Source organism: Herpailurus yagouaroundi, unplaced genomic scaffold, assembly GCF_014898765.1.
Source record: "Herpailurus yagouaroundi ecotype Mexico unplaced genomic scaffold, PumYag 215, whole genome shotgun sequence".
Taxonomy (NCBI): Eukaryota; Metazoa; Chordata; class Mammalia; order Carnivora; family Felidae; genus Herpailurus; species Herpailurus yagouaroundi.
In genome coordinates this window covers 5,519,614-5,543,153 of record NW_024412446.1, presented here as the reverse complement: position 1 = coordinate 5,543,153, position 23,540 = coordinate 5,519,614, and the positions used below count along the sequence as shown (strand labels likewise).

General features: G+C 40.4%; 1 protein-coding gene across 1 annotated transcript in view; it reads left to right on the top strand.

The window, feature by feature from the left end:
* Nucleotides 1-275: 275 nt before the first annotated feature.
* The window catches only part of NF1 (neurofibromin 1), a 258,016-nt gene continuing 234,751 nt past the window's right edge, over nt 276-23,540 (top strand). Inside the window, exon 1 of the mRNA XM_040455091.1 lies at nt 276-707. Within this exon, the coding sequence (XP_040311025.1) occupies nt 648-707 (60 nt within the window). The 5' untranslated portion in view covers nt 276-647. The remainder of the gene's footprint in view (nt 708-23,540) is intronic.

Below are 23,540 nucleotides of genomic sequence, written 5' to 3'. Positions count from 1 at the left end.
GGGGGAGGGGGAGCCTCTTGTGGCGGTGGGGATGCGAGCGGATGCTCCCGGGTCGGCACGGACCGTCGCCGGCCGAACCCAGAGCCAGAGTCTAGGTGAGCCCGGCGGCGAAGAGGGACGCGCGCCTCCGGGCCCGGAGGAGTTAGGTGACGTCACCTCCAGGAGGACTCGCTTTTTCATTAATGAAACCGGCCGGCACGGGCGCATGCGCGGCAGGCCGCCTTCCCTCTCGCTTCCCCCTCCCCTTTCCCAGCCGCGCTCTCAATCTCAAGCTCGCTCGCTCTCCCTCTCCCCGGGCCGTGGAAAGGATCCCACTTCCGGTGGGGTGTCATGGCGGCGTCTCGGACTGTGATGGCTGAGGGGAGACGGCGCTAGTGGGGAGAGCGACCAAGAGGCCCCCTCCCCTCCCCGGGTCCCCCTCCCCCGCCCCCCTTCCCCCTGCCTCCTCGCCAACGCCCCCTTCCCCTGTCCCCCTCCCGGCTCCGCGCAGGCCCCCCATCCCCACCCCCGTGGGAACGTTCGGAGCCCGCACTCCTCGGACCCTCTCCTCGCCTCTGCCTTCACCTCGGCCCCCGCTCCCCGCCCTCTTCCCGGCCCTGGGCGCCGGCCGGCCCGTCCCTCCGCCGCCCCCCGGCCGCGGGGAGGACATGGCCGCGCACAGGCCGGTGGAATGGGTCCAGGCCGTGGTCAGCCGCTTCGACGAGCAGGTAACGGGCCCTCGGCGGGCGGGAGGTGGGAGCGAAGTGGGGGTGGGGGCGGAGTGGGTGAGGGGAGGAAGGAGCAGCCGCCTCCCCCGCGGCTGCCTCGGGCTCTGGAGGAGAGGAAGGGGGGAACTAGAGGGGGTGGCCTAGGGGGGAGGTGCGGGGAAGGAGGGGACGGCTGGTGGCTCGGGCTCCCCTTCCCTCCTAAGTCGGGGGGTGGGGCCTCTTCCCTGACCACCCCTCGGACCCTCCATCCTCTTTATCCCAGCCCTTCCGCTTGCTAATGAGGATGAGTGACCTGGGGGCGCTTGCAGGGGCTCTCCATCTGGATTTAATCATTTCCCCCTCCCTTACTTTTGTTTGTTTGTTTGTTTGAACGGAGGTGGGTAACGTTTAGGGGTTTCCTCTTCCCTCAGTGGACCTCCGAACTGGGGGTGAGTCCCTGGAGGAACCCCCAGGCCTGTCTTGTGTACCCCCAATGGGAGAACGATAACATCCCGCCCCTCCCCCAGTTTCTTCAGCTTCCTCTCTTGGACGGGGAAGAGTAGAAGCAGGGAAAGCACAGGTTTTCTTACTTTCTGCTCCCTGGTCTCAGCGTGCCCTGAGAGCTCCAAGTGCACACTCAATGCACGTCTTTTTGGTACCCCACTTGGGCGTCCCCCCATATCCTGATGAGACAAGACTGGCATTTACATGTTGTAGTAGAAACCATGGTGCTCGTTCCCTTCTGCTTCTGAAATATTTTTCCCTTTTTTTTTTTTTTCCTTCCTTAAGAATTGCAGTTTCACCCTTTATTTTGCCAGCGGTCTGAGAATGTGAATAGGGCTTTCTTGAGTGAGAATCTTGGGGAGTAAGGGGAGCAGGGTGCCAGGAAAAGTGCCTGACAACGGAGCCCCTGACAACGGGAGAGCAGGGACAGCTGGGAGGTGGTCCTGGAGCCGATAATTCTGCTGGTGTTGTGTTGTTGTTTTTAACTCTCACCTCTTGCTTCACAAGAGAACTTTCATTGAGAATATTTGGGGTGGAAAAATAAAAGTTTCATAGCTTGGGGAGGTGCCTTTTTATTCCTTGAGCTTCACACGCTGGATCCTGAGGCTGAGCAGAATGAATGCACACGGAGCCTTTTGTCAGTGGGAATTAGTTTAACTTTGTGTTGCTGCGGTTAGTTGGGGATAGTTTACAGGGATGCTTTTTTTGCAGCTGCAGTTCTGCCCTGGGCTTCCTGTGATGAGGGACATGTTAAGGTTGAATCAATCTATTTTGTTGACTGGATACAATCGTAAAAGTGATTATGGGAGCTGAATGGAGGGGCAGGGGAGGGCTCCACTTTTACTGGATCCACAAAGGTTTCCTTACAGGACTCCCAGTGTTGCTGACCTACCCGAAAGATATTTGGGATAGGCAGCAGGATTGAGAAGGAAGTTGAAACTACCTAGGTAGAATAGAATTACAAAGCTGTCAGGGGCTTGTAGCGTGTTGTTTCCCCCATCCCTCTTCTGCTTCCAGACCAAAAAGCTTGTAAACCAACTGTACTACTGATCTATCTGAGGAAGTAAAATGTTACTGCATACATTGCATTGTGTTATTGATAGAGCATTCGATTTAAAACTTGATAGAAGAGACTTTATGTAATCTTGAAAAAGGATTTTATTTTATTTATTTTTTCAATTTGGGACAGAGAGAGACAGAGCATGAACGGGGGAGGGGCAGAGAGAGAGGGAGACACAGAATCGGAAACAGGCTCCAGGCTCTGAGCCGTCAGCCCAGAGCCTGACGCGGGGCTCGAACTCACGGACCGCGAGATCGTGACCTGGCTGAAGTCGGACGCTTAACCGACTGCGCCACCCAGGCGCCCCGAAAAAGGATTTTAAAGGCACACGGAAGAACCCCAAGTCTAAACCTTGTGGACAGCATAATATGGATGCAGGAATTTGAAGTGTTCACACTACCATTGTTGTTCTCCAATTTTTTTATTAGTTTTTTCCCCAATTTTTAAACTTTATTTCTTCACTTCTTACCTGTTGATCCCTAGGCTTATCTGCCACCTACAAAAAAAATATAGTTTTCTAAATTTAAAAGAACGATTCTTATTATATTCCCAGTAACACAAGTAAATATTTCCTTCTTTTTGTCTCCAGTGTTAAAAGACCTTAGGCTTTGTTGTTTGCGTTGTTATGAATATTGTGGAATCAAACTCGCCACCATCTGTTAAAAATTAAGGATGTAAGAGTTTTAAACGGAAGCATTTTTAATGTATTCCTTATGTGGTAATTAAGAGAAAGATACGTAGGGCAAATTATTCCTCACATTCTTCTCTTAGGTTAAAGACCACTGACTTTGCCATACAGAAGTCTAAGGCTTTTCAATGTTTAACATAAGGTACTTACATACCTTAATTTACTATAGTAGTAATAAACGTTTAATTCAAATTAGAGATTACCTTGAGGTTGGAAAGTGAGAAAACCGAGGCACAGAGATATTAAATGACTTTCCAAGGTCACGTGGCAGACCTAATAACAAGAGCCTCAGTACGAAATGTATTGAATGCTGAACAGTCAGGGATACTTTTTCTGAAAAGTATCTCATAGGATTTGTTTTAATAACCCCTTAAGTATAGTTAAGGGAGAAGAGTTCACATTTTATTGAGGGGAGAAAAAGCCCCACGTGTAGGGAGAGGTATTTGTATAATTAGTCTCAGCTATTTCTAAAAGTTTTAAATTTGGGGTATATTGTCTGTACTTTGTTTCAGCGGGTCCAGAGGGATACAGGCTGCTTTTTATTACAGCTAAGACATGTGTATGTTGAGCCTGAGAGCGTATGCAAGTCTAAAGGTAGCAACTCTGTTTATGACTGAATTGATGGTTTGGTTGGACTTCTAATATTTGTGGTGATGTAAGCAGAAATGCATTACTAGCCACTGCCGATAACGTTTTGTACTCTGATGGGTATTGCTTGGCAACTTGATGCGGTAGACCCAGTTAAGAGAAGTGGCAGTGTTCCATCTTGACATTGTGAGCTTAAGCCCTTATTTCCAAGTGGGTAAAATGAAATTGCTGTAACCTGCTAGTATTGCACCTAAACCTAATATTTATGGCCTAAGTTGAATGATTCTTACCAATCTTAAAAGTAATTATGTCCTTGGTTAGGGAAATGGCAGTTGCAAAGGTGGATGGCCAGAAAGCGGAGTGAATGTATCAGTTATTTATTTATTTTTGTAAAGAATGATGAGTTTAAAAAAAAGTTAATGTTTGTTTATTTACTGAGAGAGTGGGAGACAGAGTGTGACTGGGGGAGGGAGAGAGAGAGAGGGAGACACAGAACCCAAAGCAGGCTCCAGGCTCTGAACTGTCGGCACAGAGCCCGACATGGGGCTCAAACTCACAGACTGAGATCATGACCTGAGCTGAGGTCGGACACTTAACTGAGTGAGCCACCCAAGCGCCCTTGAGGTTTCTTTTTAAAGCTTATTCATTTTTGAGAGAGACAGAGCGCATGCGCACGGCACGCATGCGTGCGCGCGCCCTTGCAAACACAAGGAGGTGGGGGAGAGGGAGGGAGAATCCCAAGTAGACTCCACGCTGTCAGTGTGGAGCCAGAGTGGGGCTCTGTCTCACAAACCTTGAGATCATGACCTGAGCTGAAATTAAAAGCCCTACGCTTAACTGACTGAGCCATCCAGGCGCAGCTGAATCAATGTTATCAGTTACATCTTCTGCTTTTCCTTAACCTGCCTTTATGGTGCTGAATATTACGTTTCTAAATTGATACTGGTATATTTTAGGCGTGTAGCTCTAAATTGTGGCTTATTAGGTTACTATTAATGAATTAGAGAAAACTTTGTCACATGCCCCACCTAGCTCTCTGTGCCCCTCTGGTTCTGTAGGACTTTGTTTCTGAAGCGGCATAGAAGAAAACTGTGCTTATTTGAATTTTTTTTTTTTAACAAATTGAAAAAAAGGTATCCCCAAATGATTTGTTGTAAATATGTTCATTTAAGCGCTCATGTATTCCATATCTGGTCAAGTAAAAACAGTATATACCCCCTCACCCCCCATATTTAAGAACATATTAGAGAATAAACTCTGATTTTTGATTTGAAACAATGGCATATCAGTTACTGTAAATTGGATGCTAATTGGAATGTGCTTTGAATATGTCGCGTGAAACTCATGCAGTGTAAAATGATTGACAAATGTCTTTGAAGTTATACACCACATGTTAATTGGCTAAGTAGATTTGTAAAACTTTGAAGCTGTTTTGGATTAAAAAAAAATCTCGTAGCTTTGTTTCTTAAAGCCTGGTCTGCCATTTTTATAAGGCCTTAAAGGTAGTTGAAAGTGAGTACTCTTTTGGTGAGGGGTATTTTGTGGTGAGGAAAAAATGCTTATTCCTTATTCTGGAATTCCTATTTAAAAAAATTTCTTCCAACTGATCCTTAATTAGTTCTCTATGCTCCCTCACTCCCCTTACCTTATTTAGCATCCGATTTAATTTTTGTGTGAGTGCCTGCCTTTTCACCTTCAAACTTACTAAGATTTCTTTTCTCAAGCATTTACTTGGTCCTGTAGCTTTCTCTCAGTGGATCAGTTTTTTTTTCTTCTTTTTGTTGCCAGATACCTGCTGCCTCTACTGTTTATCCACTCATTTCCTTTATAGCTGAAAACTAGCTTCTGCCTCTGCTTTCCTTCTGGATTGCTGCTTTCTTGAAAATGATTCCTTCTGGCAAAACATAGTGGTTTTTGCTCAATGGTAGTGCCGCTGTGGTGTTCTATTACCCCTGGAAACCAGTCTACTGGAATTCATAAGACACAGTACTGTCTTGTATGTCTGTATGTTTGCAGATCCTTATATACTGATGTGCTCATGAATCCTTGAACAGATTTGCTTTCCCTGTCAAACTATGCTGCCTGTCACTGAACTGGGATTCCTAAATGGGGTCTGAGTTTTGTTCTGCTATTTACTTTCTCTGTCCTTATGCTAGCCATTAGATGTCTGTGGATCCTAGATTCTCCTCATCTGTCAGAAAAGAATCAACTAGAGAATCTCTAAGGTTCTCTATCTAGTTTAGATATTAGATGATTTTAATATTTTAACAGCATTTCCATGTTGCCTTCACAGTCCATTGGGAGCTGACTCCACTTGATTTACCCAACTATTTCTCATTATGCCTCAGCATGCACCTGTGTCCCAGACAGGTTGGCTCAGTCTCTTCTGTATATATCATGCTTATTCCTGTCTCTCAGCCTTTGTTGATGCCAGCCCCTGCCTGCATGCTTTCATTCCTCCTTTGTGCTTTTAAAATTCCTGTCCATCCCTCCCTGTGCAGCTCAAGCTTCATTTTTCCCATTAAGTTTTTTTTTTTGGATGAAACTCACTGCAGTCTCACTTCTTGGTGTACTTGTCACCTGGGGTTTCTCCCCTCAGGAGGGTTGGTTGAACACAGCTTAGTATTTGCTCTTCTCTTTTTGTCAAATAGAGTGTAAACTTTCTAAAAAGCAAGACGCCTCAGTTAGCATCCTCGTATAGTCACCCCAGTGCCCAGCATGGTTGTGAGCATATAGCACATCATTGGTGGAATGTTTTTTTAATATGATTCCTGGTTGAAAGGTAGACTGGTTAAAAGTAGTGATGACTTGGGCTTTGTTTTAAATGTAAATAACCAAATTTTTAATGTAGTGTTTATAAATAGCCTAGGTCTTATAAGTTAAATGATATTTTACCTATGAATAGGTTTTTTTTTTTTTTTTGAAGAGAGCTTTAAGGAGGAACTTACACTTATATTTCCTCCCAGAGAGAGAACATGTTTTTTGAATCAAATTGCTTTAGAGTTGATTAACTACCTTTGTGATCTTGGATTTGTCACTTTTAGTGGTAAGTCAGAAGGAGACTTTTTTGCAGTAGTCTGATAGGAAAATGATTGCAAAGAACTTTGAAAAATCTAGAAGTAATTCAATGTAGGATTTACACATGTTCTTTACAGCCTATTGACTATTGTGTTTTCGCTAAATAAAGGAGATTGATTGGTCTCTGGATATTCCCCCAAAATGTACCTTAGCTGATATATATACCTTACTTTAGCATTCATTAACAAATTGTTACGGTACTGAGAGCATCTTTATGTATCACGGATCTCTGTAATTGATCTGTTTTCTTGCTTTATCATCTAATTTATAGCAAATGTATTATATGGCTCCTCAAGTTTAGCATGTTTAATATAAAAGTGTTACAAGGTGCTGTGTGAATTGGGCCAGCAATATTGTTTCATTTGATCTTAAAATATTCCTACACTTTATTTTATTTGACATTTTGAACAGTAGGAAATTAGGTTCTTAAATCTGCTTCCTCTTCTTTTATTTCATTATTATTATTTTTTCATGTGTTTAGCATGGAGACTTTTGTCCTTGAAGGAAAGGTTAGTGATATATCACAATACTGTAGTGCCTTATTTTTAAATCTTTTTTCTTTGGATTGCTCGGGCTGCTATGGGGCGTTTTTGTTTTCATCTTCAAATTTGGTGTTTTGGGGTTCTATATAGACTCTTTATTGTTGCATTTTAACAACATGCTTTTAAGGGTGAGCAGTGTATTAATTAAGAACATGTGTTTTGCAGATGTGTTCCTTCAGCCTCAGTCTGTTCTTCATTGGGAGTTATGTGTGTGTATAAGACAAGGGACAGGAGGTATAAGAAGGCTCGTTTTTTAAAAAAGGGAGTTTAAGGAGGAGAATATTCCGTAGAAGAAGTAGAAGGAGAGGTTTGTGGTCAGCTTAAACTGTTAAAAGGCTTAGAATCAATACTGAAGTAGAGTATGGGCATCTTAAGGTCTTTCTCTGCAGAGGATTGATTTGTATTTATAAAAGCATTGGCTTATTTGTAGGACATCTTTTAGAATACCCCATTTTCTTGTGGGTGGTGAGGGAAAGATGAGACAAAGTTTGTTTTGACCTTGAAGAATAGAAAAGTTAAGGTGTTTTACTTTGTAGTGACTGTGAATTTAAGATTTCAGCAATCTGTAAAATTCTGTATCATACTGTGTGCCAGGGCCTTCAGTAAACCGAGCACTCTGAGAGGTTGTACTGAAGAAAATTTTAACATTCTAGAGTATGAATAACTGGAATTGGTAGCGCTCTCATTAAAACAAATATTTCTTTGAGAGAGAGCATGAATGGGGAGGGGCGGAGAGAGAGGAGAGCAGGAATCCCAAGCAGGCTCCACACTGTCAGCGCAGAGCCTGATTTGGAGCTCAGTCTCCTGAACCGTGAGATCACAATCTGAACGGAAATCACTTAATTGGCTGAGCCACCCACGTGCCCTGGTAGTGTCCTTATTAAGGTCTCTCCAGGGGCCTGCAGTAGACCCACCTATTCGACCACCTCAAATATCAAATGCCAGTGATACATAGTTACATTCTTCAGTTCTCTGACAGTGGCTTTTGAACCATTGACTTTCTCGTCAAAAGAGCTTCTGTTGAGATAAGAAAGCCCCAAGCTAAAATGGAATCCCATTCTATTATAATGGAGAATTGAAATTATCCTCTAAACCTACATGTACTTTTTACTAGGAACGGCACTGATTACTTTGGAGTAGCAATAACTTGAGGTGCAAAGTTCCAGATTACATATTTTCCTTAAACCACAGATTGGCACTCTTTTGGTTTGGCTTAAGGTTGCCACTACAGTCTACAAGCTGTTGCCTGTTCCTCTTCGTATTTTATAGCTTTGAGTTTTTTACCCTATTGAATTTCACAGAACTTAACTTTTCCTGATGAAATCCTTTACCCCTTCATTTCACATCCCCCAAACAGGGTGATGTATCTAGTGCAAGAGGCATGGAGTTAATTGAGTAAACAGCAAGAGTTTTAGACATTTACTTTAAAAGGTTTTTACCTAACTTACTTATTTTGAGAGAGAATGAGAGAGGGAGTGCATACGCTTCATTTTTTTAAGTTTACTTATTTTGAGAGTGAGAGAGTGCAAGTGCATGCACGCAGGGAGGGGGAGGGGCCGAGAGGAGAAACAGAATCCCAAGCAGGCTCTGCACCATCAGCACGGAGCCTGATGTGGGGCTCTAACAAACCATGAGATGGTGACCTGAGCAGAGATCAAGAGTCAGATGCTTAACCATCTGCGCCACCTCGGCGCCCCCTAACTTACGTTTTTAAGAGAGTGTGAAAATGGGAGGCGGGTGGGGTAGAGGAAGAGGGAGAGAGGGAACTTAAGCAGACTCTATGCCCAGCGCGGAGCCCTACGCCAGGCTTGATCTTACGACTGTGAGATCATGACCTGAGCCTAAATCAAGAGTCAGATGCTTAACCGACTGAGCCACCCAGGCGCCCCTTACCTAACTTATTTTTAATCATAGTTTTATACCCAGATAGTGACTTTGTGGGTAATTACTGCTCATAGCAATCTCAGGTGACCCTTTGCAGCTTAATTGTTGACGACTTTCCTTGGGTAGTCTCCATAGTAATTTGGGCATGAGAAAATGTACCATCTCAAATTTGTGATGGCACTACACTGTGTAGTGAGAAAAAGAGCTTTTGAGTGTAGCTTTCAAGATAACCTTGGACAAGTCACTTAACATCTCTGAACTTCAGTTTTCTGTTTCTATCATAAAATGGGGATTATACCTTCCCTGCTCACATCATGGGCTTGTTTAGTATCTTAGGTGTGAATCTTTCACATGAAAGGAAACTATAAACAGTCATAAAAATGTGTTACTGTGATTATCATACTATGCGGTATTTTTCTATCCCTTCTTTATGCTTTGTTATTATTATAGTTTCATATTATTATTACCCTGCATGAGGAAAAATAAAACTAGAGGTGCAGAGCAATTGTTCACAATCATATGACATGTAATTAATTGAATTTAAACTAGAGTGTGGGTGTTAATCCTTAGAGCAGTAACTTTTCAGTAAATAGAGCTTTACAAAAAAGGTCTAAATTTTTTGAACAGATAGCACAAATATGTAAAATGAGGAATGTATTCTTGCTTCTTCCAAGTTGAGTTATTAGAGTTTACCTTTTATGTTCATATGAGAGTAAGTGGAAACCTTCTAACTCATCTGGTCATATGTTAGAAATAGATAAAAATAGACATACATTTTAAACATTATATCCTTGATTTCATTATTTATCATTCTTCTTTTCACCTTACCAGAACTTCTTTGGCTGTTAGGAGAAGTTGTAACATTGTTCCCCTTTTATTTAGTTTTATAGCATTGCATTATACTCACTGAAGATTTTTAGATGAGGAGAGATGAATTCTGAAGGTGAGAGAATAGAATTTGCTAGAATACCAACAGGAACGTACAGATTATGTATTTACTTCAGTTTTTTTTTAATCTTACCATTTGTCCACTTTTGTAAAGTTGGTTTTCAAACTTGAAGAACATTGCATTTAGGATTTGATTAAATTTGAGGCAACTCTAAACTTCAGTAGCATTTGAGCGCTTTATTCTATTGGATTCCTGGGTACTTCTGTTTTTCTTTCTTTTCTTTCTTTCTTTCTTTCTTTCTTTCTTTCTTTCTTTCTTTCTTTCTCTACTTTTTCAGCACCCCCCCCACCCCCCCCCCCCACCCCCAACTATCTTGTCTTTTGGAATATCTCTTCAACCTCTGTCAGCTCAGGGCTGGGAAAGTGTTTTGCTTTTATACTCCAGGCAGGTCTTCCTTTTGGGTAATGGACTGAAAGGTGGGGGGGGGGGTGGGGAGCATTTGTGTTTCCTGTTATGTTTGTTCTTGGCCTCTGATAACTGAAGTTGCAAGTAGAGAATGGAAGAGGTAGTAGGTTTTGTTTTGGTCAAATGTTGGCAACAAAGATCAGTGAAGACCTGTGCTTTGGTTTCTACCCTGCCTCAACTGCCTTTGTGATATGTAAATCTAAATTCCAAGTTGTTTCATTATCTGTAAAACAGGAGAAATAGGATCTGACACTCTAAAACTTTTATAATTCTTAAAATGGATTGATTTTTGTTTCTTTTTTTTTCTTTAGAGCCAGCCCTCTAAAAAAAATAATTCCAGTCACTAACAGATTAGTCACAGATCCTTAGCTAGAAGGAATCTGAGATTATTATTATTAATATTATTTTTTTAAATTTTATTTTTTCAAATTTACATCCAAATTAGTATATAGTGCAGCAATGATTTCAGGAGTAGATTCCTTAATGCCCCTTACCTATTTAGCCCATCTCCCCTCCCACACCCCCTCCAGTAACTGTTCTCCATATTTATGAGTCTCTTTTGTTTTGTCCCGCTCCCTGTTTTTATATTATTTGTTTCCCTTCCCTTATGTTCATGTGTTTTGTCTCTTAAACTCCTCATATGAATGAAGTCATATGATTTTTGTCTTTCTCTGACTAATTTCATTTAGCATAATACCCTCCAGTTCCATCCACATAGTTGCAAATGGCAAGATTTCATTCTTTTTGATTGCTGAGTAATATTCCATTATATATATCTATATCTATATATATCTATATCTATATAGATATATATAGATAGATATAGATATATATCTATCTCACATCTTTTTCATTCATCCATCGATGGACATATGGGCTCTTTCCATACTTTGGCTATTGTCGATAGTGCTGCTATAAACATGGGGGTGCATGTGTCCCTTTGAAACAGCACACCTGTATCCTGTGGATAAATGCCTAGTAGTGCAATTGCTGGCTGGTAGGGTAGTTCTATTTTTAGTTTTTTGAGGAACCTCCATACTGTTTTCCAGAGTGGCTGCACCAGCTTGCATTCCCAAGGAATCTGAGATTATTTAAATCCACTTCTGCAATAGCCTTGGCAGATGATTGTCCAACCTCTATTTGGATATTTATTTAAAAAAAATACAGTAGTAATTCATGTTCATTGTAGAAATGCAGCAAATCACAAAAGAATGAATAAAAGTCTAAAATGCCACACTTCAGAAAGAACCACAGTTAAAATTTTGGTACATAATTGAGTCTGCCGATTCTGAAATCAGAATGCTTGGGTTTGAATTCTTGGGCTCTGCTTTGCTATTGCTTCCTAGCTCTTGGCCAAGTTACTTCTTCAAGCTTCATTTTCTTCACTTGTAACAAAGAGTCAATGAAAATAACCTAATCCACAGAAGGTGGTTGTGAGGTTTAAATTAGGAAATAATGTGTCAAGCATGTGGCAGTTTCTTGCACTTGGAAGGAACTCAGTAAATGTTTGCTACTGTTATTATTGTTAGGTTGTTTGAATTGAATGAGATACATTGTTTTATAATCTCTTTTAACATACCGGCATAATGTGAACATGTGCCCATTTGATTGCATTTTCTTTTATGTTTGTAAAAATTAAGGTATTCTTGGGGCATCTGGGTGGCTCAGTCAGTTGGGTGTCTGACTTCGCTCAGATCATGATCTTGCAGTTTGGGGGTTTGAGCCCTGCATTGGGCTCTGTGCTGACAGCTCAGAGCCTGGCGCCTGCTTCCGATTCTGTGTCTCCCTCTCTTTGCCCCTTCCCCTCCTGTCCTCACACTCTCTCTCTCTCTCAAAAAAAATAAAAAATTAAGGTACTGTATGTAATTTTATTTTTTTCTTAATATTTAGAGAAATTTGAATTTTCTACATTGAACATGTTTATAATCAATAACAAAGTGAGTACATATTTTATAAAATATAGGACTTCCAATTAAATGTGAATTTCAAATAAACACGAGTAATTCTTTTTAGTATGAGTATATTCCATTAACATTTGGGAAAGACTTATACTAAATGTTTATCCATTATTTATGTGAAATTCACATTTTTAAATGTTTATTTTTGAGAGAGGGAGAGAGAGACAGGGTGTGAGCAAGAGAGGGACACACACACACACACACACACACACACACACACACACACAGAATCTGAATTAGGCTCCAGGCTCTGAGTTGTTCTACAGGGCTCGAACTCAAAAACGGTGAGATCATGACCTGAGCCGAAGTTGGATGCTTAACTGACTGAGCCACCCAGGCGCTCCTGAAATTCACGTTCAGCCGCACATCTTATTTGCTAAACCTGGCAACTCTAATCTAAGTGACTTTAATATCAAGGTGGATCACCTATCCAACATCTTAATCTCCAACCCTCCTTGATCTTAATTCTAGTGATGGTGACCATAACAGAGATAGGGTCTCCAAATTCAGCTGAGTCCTTAATACTGTCCTGTATTGCTAAGTATCCTTAAACTGCACCCATTCTCATTTCCTCCCACAGTAATTCTTATCTTCTCTATAATCTCAGTCTCTGATTCTGCTACCCGAATTTAAGGTCTCTATTTTCTTCTATCTCCTATGGTACCTCATTCCATTATTTCCCTTTATTATATTCTTCAGCTTCTCTCATTAAAGAACAAGCCATTAGATGGAATATTGGCTCAGAGCCTTGAAAAGAGAGTTTAAACATTTTAGTATGTGTGGCATACAAGACCCTACAAGATTCACAATCCACTTCAGGCTTCACTTTTCTCTGACAGGCTTCCCCGGACTGCCCAGTCTGAATTAAGAGCTCTGCTTACATGCTCCCATTGTACTCTATGCATCTACCATAATATTTGCCATAATTTTCTTACTGTCCTTCTCCCTTATCAGACTTTAACACCTTGAGACCACGAGTTATGTCTTGTCTTTATTACCTCAGCGTTTACCACAATGTGCACGCAAGTGGAGGAGGGGGCAGAGAGAGAGACAGAATCCCAAGCAGGCCCCAAGCTGTCAGTGCAGAGCTGGACTTGGGGCTCGATGACTGAGCCGAAATCCAGAGCCGGATGCTCAACTGACTGAGCCACCCAGGCACCCCTTGACTGACTGACTGACTGACTGACTGATTTATTTATTTATTTATTTAAACATTTTTTAATGTTTATTTTTGAGAGAGAGAGAGAGAGAGAGAGAGAGAGACAGGCAGGGCGTGAGCGGGGAGGGGCAGAGAGAGAGGGAGACAGAATCCAAAGCAGGCTCCAGGCACCGAGCCATCAGCACAGAGTCCGACGCAGGGCTTGAACCCACGAACTGTGAGATCATGACCTGAGTGAAAGTCAGATACTTAACCAGCGGAGCCACCCAGGTGCCCCTTGATTTATTTATTTTGTAACTGGAAGTGTGTCAATCCCCTTTACCTACTTTGCTCATCCCCCCACCCTTCTCCTCTTTGGCAATTACCAGTTTGTTCTTGGTTTCTGTTTTGTTCATTTGTTTGTTTGTTTGTTTGTTTTTAGATTCTACATACAAGTGAAATCACCTGGTATTTGTCTTTCGCAGTCTGACTTATTTTACTTAGCATAATACCCTTTAGGTCCATCCACGTTGCATAAATGGTTCAGTGGCGGTCAGTACTCAGGCATGCCATTTTTCATCCCTTTTCTCAGTATTTTTGTATATGAGAGTGTTACGTGAGATTTTTAAAAAAGTAAATGGCTTAAGAAAGGCTGAGCATCAGGTACACTATGTTTTTGCTACTCATCTGATTACCAGCGTAGTAAGCCTATTAAAGAATATTCATTGGCATAACCTCTAATATTTGGAAGGGAGCGTGGACTGTGACGGGGACACATGGCTGCTTCCCCTATTCCACAGGGCTCTGTGTGAATCAGAAATGTGAGATGAGATAATATATGTCAAGGTACTTTGTAAACTCACTTTATACAGGTAAAATTTCATTGTTATAAATGATCCTTCCTTCTGTAAGAGCTTAAAAGTCATCTGCATAATAGTCTTAGAATCATCTGGTTGTTGACATTAGATTCAGTCCAGAGGCCCGAAATCACATTTGCACCTTTACCCACCCCTGTGTTTCGACAATTGAGGCAATATTTTCTCATTCTCAGTCTGGCACCTTTCTATTTTTCATGAGTTCTCAAAGTTCACTGACAGTGTTTCTCTTTTTGTGTTTCTTTTTTTTTAATTTGTTTTTTTTCAACTTTTATTTATTTTTGGGACAGAGAGAGACAGAGCATGAACGGGGGAGGGGCAGAGAGAGAGGGAGACACAGAATCGGAAACAGGCTCCAGGCTCTGAGCCATCAGCCCAGAGCCTGACGCGGGGCTCGAACCCACGGACCGCGAGATCGTGACCTGGCTGAAGTCGGACGCTTAACCGACTGCGCCACCCAGGCGCCCCTCTTTTTGCGTTTCTTAATTTTCTTGTGTGCTCTTGAATTCGGTTATGTAGACTTGAATTCAGATAAAACAGGTGGGTGGGGTCTTTATGCTTTAAGAGTTCTGATGGCTCTCAACAATGCTCTTTTTCAAATGTGAAAATCATTTCAAATCATTTTGTTTTCTGGTAGAACAATTAGAAGTAAAATGGAATGGCTGTGCTTTTTCTCCTTTTGGTATTATACTGTGTACTGTAACTAGTGGTTCTTCATCTTAATATATATTCTTTTAAATTTTTTTTTTAACGTTTATTTTTGAGACAGAGACAGAGCATGAATGGGGGAGGGTCAGAGTGAGGGAGACACAGAATCCGAAGTAGTCTCCAGGCTCTGAGCCATCAGCACAGAGCCTGACGCAGGGCTCGAACTCACGGACCGTGAGATCATGACCTGAGCCGAAGTTGGACGCTCAACCGACTGAGCCACCCAGCCGCTCCTCTTAATATATTTTTAAAAGCCGTCAAATGTTTTAACGTTTTTCTCTTTAAAATATTTAGTGACTGAACTTATAACTTTTTATACTTTTCTCTCAGTTTGTCTATCAGATGCAGCGTGTGTTCTTTCTTAAATGTCCTCTTGATATTGAACTCTGGGAGGGGGAGAGGAGAGACAACTGGTACAGACACATTAGTTTATGTGGAAATGCCAGCATTATCAGATCACTTAAGACTCATGTTAAAAGTGTAGATTTCCTGGCCCCACTGGACATCTGAGTTCTAGAGGTATGGACAATGGGTTGCAGTTAAAAAGATCTCCGTTTTGATGTAAAAGCTGGGTTTATGAATCCCTGCTGTATGATATGTGGGGAGACTTCCACGCATGGGTGGTGTTTAGTAAGTAGGTCATAGTATAGTCCTCGATGGCAACACAAGTAGGAAAAAAACTGGATGAACTTTGAAAACTGTATTATAAAAAAATACTGGAGGGGTGCAGAAATAATGAAGCAGGTGAATTAAAATTCCAGAAGTGGAAGAATCCTGTGTAGGTAAGGAGAGGATTGATGACATTTACATTTGCTGATTCTGGACACAGACCGGAGAAGAAGGATGAGCCAGAGGTGAACTGAGTCTTACTAAAGCTGCAACATAGCACTGATGGTCCACTTGCTGAATAGATTAAAATGATCAGCCTCTCTCGTCCGTTTTGTCTACTAGAATAAATAACAGACTCTCACTGGGAAGATATGTGGTAGAGTTTCTGAGGTTCTTTCATTTAAAATATCCAGCATACACTGAACAATTTCTAAAAAATTGAAAAGGTAGAAAACTGTGATTTATAATCAAGAAAAAAAATAAGCTATAGTTGTAGATCCACTGGTAGTTCAAGTTAGCAGACAAGGACTTTGAAATAACTGTAATATGCTAAAAAAGTAGGCAAAATGGACAAATGGGTGAAAAGTTGGAGAATTTCTACAAAGAATTGGAATCCATAGAAAAGAATTAAATGGCTATTCTAGGAGTCAAAAACCTAACACTGGTTGCTAAAGTTCTTTCATTTACATGCTCATTGGAAAATCTTGGTGTACAGGACTCTAGGACCTTGCCTTACCCTTTGCCTGACTCTTCATTTTTCTAAACAAAACAACACAAAACACACACATACAAAACAAAACAAAAAACCCAAACAAAAAAAGGGAAAACAGGCCATTTGAATATACACAATTTATGTATGTTAGTAGATTATGTCTGTCTTGTTCACTGCTGTATTCCTAGGGCTTAGTTCAGTGCCTGACACATTAAAAACAGAACAAAAATGACAAAAACAAAAAGTTCATGGTATCTAAACTTAGTTATTTATTGGATGGATTTAATAGACAATATATAACCAAAGACAAGATTAAAGACCTTTTAGACAAGTCAGTAGAAAATACCCAGTTTGAAGCACAGAAAGGAAAAAAATTGGAAAAAGTGGAGCAGAACCTAAGACATAGGTGGAACAGTAGTATAAGGCTGAATAATGTATAACTGGAGACCCAGACTAGAGAAGAAAGATTAGCGTGGGAGCAGATATCTGCAGAAATAATGGTAAGACATTTTCCAAAACTGATGAAAGACATCAACCCAGAGATTCAAGTAGTTTAACAAACCCCAAGCAGGGTAAATACAAAGAAAAAGTACCCTTAAGCCTATCTTAATGGAACTATTGAAAAGTAGAGACAAAGAGAAATTCTTAAAATCTATGAGAAAGGACCAAAAGACACACTACTTTCAAAGGGACAGTAATATAACTGATAGCTAACTTTGAATACAACTGTGGAAACTGGGAAATAATGAAAAGACGTTTTTAGTGTCAAAAGAAAATACTGTCTCATGAAAATTCTGTTCCCAGCAGAAATACCCTTCAGAAATGAAGGTGAAGTAAAGATGGTTTTAGACAAACAGCTGAGAGAATTAATCACCAGCAAACCTGCTCTGTAACAGTTACTAAAGGAAGTTCTTTAGGCAGAAGAGAAATGGCTCAAGTGGAAGGGTTAACACTATAGGAAATAATGAGCACCCAAATGGGTGCTAATAGGAGTTAGGTATATGCCCAATATGGATAAATACCAAACATATTGGCCCCCCCGTTTCCCTTAGAAACTTTATTGGAACTTTTTGGGGATTTTATTTTTTATTCTAGAATGATAGAATTTCTATAAGCTTTATTAAGGTACATTTGCTACACAATAAATTAACTGCACATATTTAAAATGTACAGTTTGATAAACATTGATATATGTACACGTTTGTAATAACATCACTGTAGTCAAGTTGACGAACGTTTACATCACCCACGAAGTTTTCTCCAACCCCTGTAGTCCATTCCTACGTCCCATCCCTAGACAACCACTAGTTGTTTTGCCCAGTGGATATATCACACATCGTTCATTCATTCATGTGTTGATGGGTATTTGGGCTGCTCCAGTTTTAGCTACTACAAGTAAAGCTGTCTTGAAGGTTAATGTATGCAACCTTGTGTGGACATACTAGTACTTTCATGTCTCTTGAGTAAATGTGAAGGAGTAGAATGGTTGGGTCGTAAGGTGGGTGGGGGTGTTTACCTTTTTCAGAAGCTGCCAATCTTTTTCTTCCCCAGAGTGGTCGTACCATTTACAGCAGTATAGGAGAGTTCTGGTTGCTCCCTATCCTGGCCAAGACTTACTTTCCTTAAAACAATTTTTTAATTACAGCCATCCTAGTAGGTGTGAAGTGGTATATCATGGTTTTGATTTGCATTTCGCTAATGACTGATGATGCTGAGCATCTTTCCCTGTGCTTATTTACCATCTGAATATTTTCTTTGATGAAGTGTATATTCAAATCTTTTGCCCATTGAAAAAAAAATTTTTATTGGGTTTTGAGAGTTTGTTAACATATGCTGAATACAAGTTCTTTATGAGGTATGTGATTTACAAATATTTTCTCCTTGTTTCTGGCTTGTTTTTGTTTGTTTTCTTCTGAAAGCATCTTTTGAGAGCATATGTTCTTTGCTGAAGTCCAATTTATCAATTTTTTTCTATACAAAAAAAAGATCATATTATTGATGATATATCTAAGAAACTTTTGTCTAACTCAAGGTCACAAAGATTGTTCTCCTATGGTTCCTTCTGGAATTTTATTATTTTAGGTTTTACACTTAGGTCTATGACTCATTTTTAGTTAATTTTTGTACTTGGTGTGATTTCATATGCCTATTGTTTTGTCAATCCACATAGCGTTCATTAATGAATCCTTATAGTAAAATTTGAAATCAGGTATGTAAATCCTTCAACTTTTTCTTTCTCAGGAATGTTTTAGCTAGATCCTTTGCATATCCGTGCACAGTTTAGGATTAGTTTGTCAATTTCTATTTAAAAAAAAGCCTATTTTGATACAGATTGTGGTGAATCTATATATCAGTTTTGAGAGGATTTCATTTTAACAGTTTTCATTCAGTTTCTGATTATTGCTAATATATAGAAATACACTGATTTTTTTGTTTGTTGATCTTTGTTTTTAGTGAGACCGTAGTGTTTAGTGTTTTGTTTTGTTTTTTTAATTAAACATTTTTTTTAATTATATTTATTTTCGAGAGGCAGGGTGAGACAGAGCATGAGTGGAGGAGGGGCAGAGAGAAGAGATACAGAGTCCAAAGCAGGCTCCAGTTTCCCAGCAAGCATTCAGCACAGAGCCTGAAGCGGGGCTCTAACCCACAAACCCTGAGATCATGACCTGAGCCGAAGTCGGACACTCAACCGACTGAGCCACCCAGGCACCCCAGCGTTTTGTTGTTTTAAGGACAATTTTAATTGTATCTCACAAAAGTCAACATATTTGATAGTCTAGTTCTCTGCTTGACCTGTCGAAACTGTAATAAATGTAAGGGTTCTTTCTGTTGTTAGATTGTAAAGGAAGAATGCACCTGGGCAATGTTGACAGGAGCAAGATGTAAACAAGAAGAATAAAGTCTCTTGTCCATCCTCCAGTCTTACACTCTCTCTTTAGTGGCCCCTTGCAAGTGCAGAGCCTTAGCAAGGAGCCAGCTGGCAAAGGAGAAATGGAGTTAGCGTAGTAACCCCACCATCAGAAAACATAGTACAGAAGGGTAGATGTGAAGATGAGAGGTCGCGCTTAGCAATGCGCACGGTCCACCCCTTTGGCTACTCAGTAGCTATACCTCCTTTTGTCAGATATTTGATCTTGTGTACAGAAAACACCCTGTGCTTTTGACAAAGAAGGTAGAAGGCTTCTTTGTACAAATGAATGCATCCTTACCTTTTCCCAAAATAAGGAACAAAGTCCCGGTATTTAGTGTATCCATTTCTGGGTGACATCCACACTATCCATTTTGAGGCTGTTTTTAATTATTTCTCAAATTCATAGTGCCATCTGAATATCCTGCTATGTACAGGCTAAATTGTAAAGTTAACCATTGCTAATGAAATTTGTGTAACATTGAGAAGAGAGAAGAAACTCATTTACACACTCATGCAAAATCCTTTATAGTAAGCAAAGAAGAACATACGTACAAATGTTGGAGACCTTGCTTGTGTTAACTAGTTGAGAGATTGTTGTTCATTTTTTTTTTTCAACGTTTATTTATTTTTGGGACAGAGAGAGACAGAGCATGAACGGGGGAGGGGCAGAGAGAGAGGGAGACACAGAATCGGAAACAGGTTCCAGGCTCTGAGCCATCAGCCCAGAGCCTGACGCGGGGCTCGAACTCCCGGACCGCGAGATCGTGACCTGGCTGAAGTCGGACGCTTAACCGACTGCGCCACCCAGGCGCCCCTGTTGTTCATTTTTATAACTACTTTACTCTGCCTATTTGTTCCATGTTTCTTTTGTCCTTATTCAGGACCTTAGCAGGTGGATAACTCACACCTTCTTTAGGGAAGAATATAAGCCCTCAGAGGTCCTGCTTTGTGTATTTCCATTAACTTTTACTATTGTACATGTATAAGATATATTTCAGAGACTCCTCGGGGTTCCAGAGTTCTCCCTGTCCCCCTTGTGTAGCGGTAGTCCAGGATCTCTTAAGTAATCCAGATGAATTATACCAGCCAGTAGAATGACGACTTTGCCTGTTGATTTAATGCTGTGGTTCTCAACTGAGGGTAGTTTTGCCTCCCAGGGAACATATGGGAATGTCTGGAGGTACTTTTAATTCACGTGACTTTGGAGGGTGATATACTGGTGGGTAGAGGTCAGGGTGCTGCCAAGCTTCCTATAATGCATAGGACAGCTGCCAACAGCAAAGAATTATGCAGCCTAAAACGTCAGGAGTGCTGAGATTGAGAAATCTTGATTTAATGACACAGAGCCCGTGTGATCATGAAGCAGTTTCAAGTTCCAATTTAGTTGGAACCTAGTGGTGTCATTCCTTCCTTGGGAACCCAGGCCTTGAAACCGGCAGATCTCAAAGTTGTGGGCACTGGAAGCAAGAATTCTGCTAATGGGGTTTTTAGGGAAAATAGCGAGAGAAACCACTTCTACTTATACCTCTTGACCATCAGGTACATGTGTGCCAACTATGGGAAAGCAACATTGTATATTAGTTATTACTTCAAAGCGTATAGTTGAGGATTTTGTCTTAAACCAAGCGCTGTAACTGAGTCTTCAGCAGGCCATTCTATTAGTCTGTTAGACCAGGTACATCCAACTGATAGGGTATGTGTTAAGACCAGTGAATTAATTCCAAGGTCCACAAGTCCATCCCTGTACTATTTTTGCCGTGAAATGAGTTCCATGTTTTATTTTGCTTGAAGGGGAACTATTGGCTAAAATACCTAATTTCAGTTGCCTTGTGCTCGCTAAATTGTTGTCTGCTAATGGACCAAAGGACCATTTCCTCTATAATTTCATTTGCATATTAGTTTTCAGATAAATGGAAGATTAGTGTATTATGTAAAGTATTTATTTATTTATTTTATTTTTAAAAATTTACATCCAATTAGCATATAGTGCAACAATGATTTCAGGAGTAGATTCCTTAATGCCCCTTATCCATTTAGCCCATCCCCCCTCCCATACCCCTTCCAGTAACCCTGTTTGTTCTCCATATTTATGAGTCTCTTATACTTTGTCCCCCTCCCTGTTTTTATATTATTTTTGTTTCCCTTCCCTTATGTTCATCTGTTTTGTCTCTTAAAGTCCTCATATGAGTGAAGTCATAGGATTTTTGTCTTTCTCTAATTTCACTTAGCATAATGCCCTCCAGTTCCATCCACATAGTTGCAAATGGCAAGATTTCATTCTTTTTGATTGCCGAGTAATACTCCATTGTATATATATACACCACCTCTTCTTTATCCATTCATCCATCGATGGACATTTGGGCTCTTTCCATACTTTGGCTATTGTTGATGGTGCTGCTATAAACATGGGGGTGCCTGTGTCCCTTCAAAACAGCACACCTGTATCCCTTGGATAAATACCTAGTAGTGCAATTGCTGGATTGTAGGGTAGTTCTATTTTTAGTTTTTTGAGGAACCTCCATACTATTTTCCAGAATGTCTGCACCAGCTTGCATTCCCATAAAGTATACATTTTGTAGTATCAGCAGATTTCCTCCCCTCTGGCTATAACAAAATCATTTTAGCATGGGAAGGAAATGGTTAAAAGTAGACTAGTGGGTCATCTCCATATGAAGTTAATAGGACTTAAGCCTGGAAGCCGATTTTCTGTTGGCTTTTTCCTCTTCATGATAATTCCAAGTTTATTTTGACCTGTATCTTTCTTTTTTTATGAATGAAGTTCTCTTTCATTCAGCCTGATAGTAAATGGCCATTGGTAGGTACATGACTAAATAGCTTAGGCTTCTGTCTTGAACTAAGTTGTAAACTAAGTACAGTGGCAGGTGCTTGAACTCTGTTATTTGAAAAGCCTCTTCCTTCCCTGGGATGAGTTTAGGATTGTTTTAAATGTCATGTTACAACCAGCATGTAGAATCTTTGCCATTCAGAAATTGTTTTCTCAGCTTCAGGAAGGAGGTGAAGCCTGGATTGGAATTTTCACTGCTGACTTTTCTTCTGCAACTTTTAGTTATTAAAACTTACAATTTAGATTATTTTGTCAGTATGTTTTTAAAAAGTTGAATTCCAGAGGTAAACATTATAAACATTTGGCTGTGCCCCTTTGGATTCTACTATTTAGGTGTCCATTTTAATTTTCAATATCAACTGCATTGTTTCTTCACATAATTGTAAAAAGGGAGATTCAGAAAGTTGGTTGATGACTTTTTAAAGAATTGTATTAGAAAATGTTTATAATTGAATATTATTTAAATATTAGCTAAAATGATGCCCTGGAGGCAGACTGGTTTGGTAGGTAAAAACCAAAACATGTTTTATTATTCCTTTTCTCTTTGTGTCTGTGTGCACACATGTGTGTGTAAGAAGCATTTGACAATAAGTTGTAGGCATCATGGTCCTATACTCTTAAATACTTTAGACTCAAGAGTAAAGAAGGACCTCTCTTAACTATAATTCTAGAAGTCAGGAAATGTAACATTAATAACAATACTGTTCTCTTTAATACACGGTCCATATTCAAAGTTTGTCAGTAGCAATTTCCCAAATAATTTACATACTTTGAAAATCTATTTTTCTATTTTGTTTTATCAATTTCCTGTGTTTTGTTTTATTTTTTATTTTTCTAATGTTTATTTTTTAGAGAGCATGTGTGCGAGCTGGGGAGGGGCAGAGAGAGAGGGGACAGAGGATCTGAAGGGCTCTGAGCTGACAGCAGCGAGCCTGATGTGGATGTGGGGCTTGAACTCAGGAACTATGGGATCATGACCTGTGCTGAAGTCAGATGCTCAACTGACTGAGCCACTCAGGTGCTCCCCTGTGTTTTGTTTAATAGTGATTTTTGAAGGGATTCCTTTTTTTTCTCCTTTCTCCTTTGGGTTTCAGATGTGGGAATTAATATTCAATACTGTAAACTCTACATAAATTGCATACCATATTTCTCATGCTTAGGCATGTGTAACCTGAGTCTGAGTTTGTGTGCTAGGCTCCAGCACTTAAGCATACTTTGGGCAGTCTTTTTGAAACAGGATTTTACTTAAATTGCTTTTGGAAAAGGATTTTAAAATTTAAACAAATATGGCTATATTATGGAATAGAACACAACATTTTGCATTTCTTTTAAATATAGAGCATGAGGGGCGCCTGGGTGGCGTAGTCGGTTAAGCGTCCGACTTCAGCCAGGTCACGATC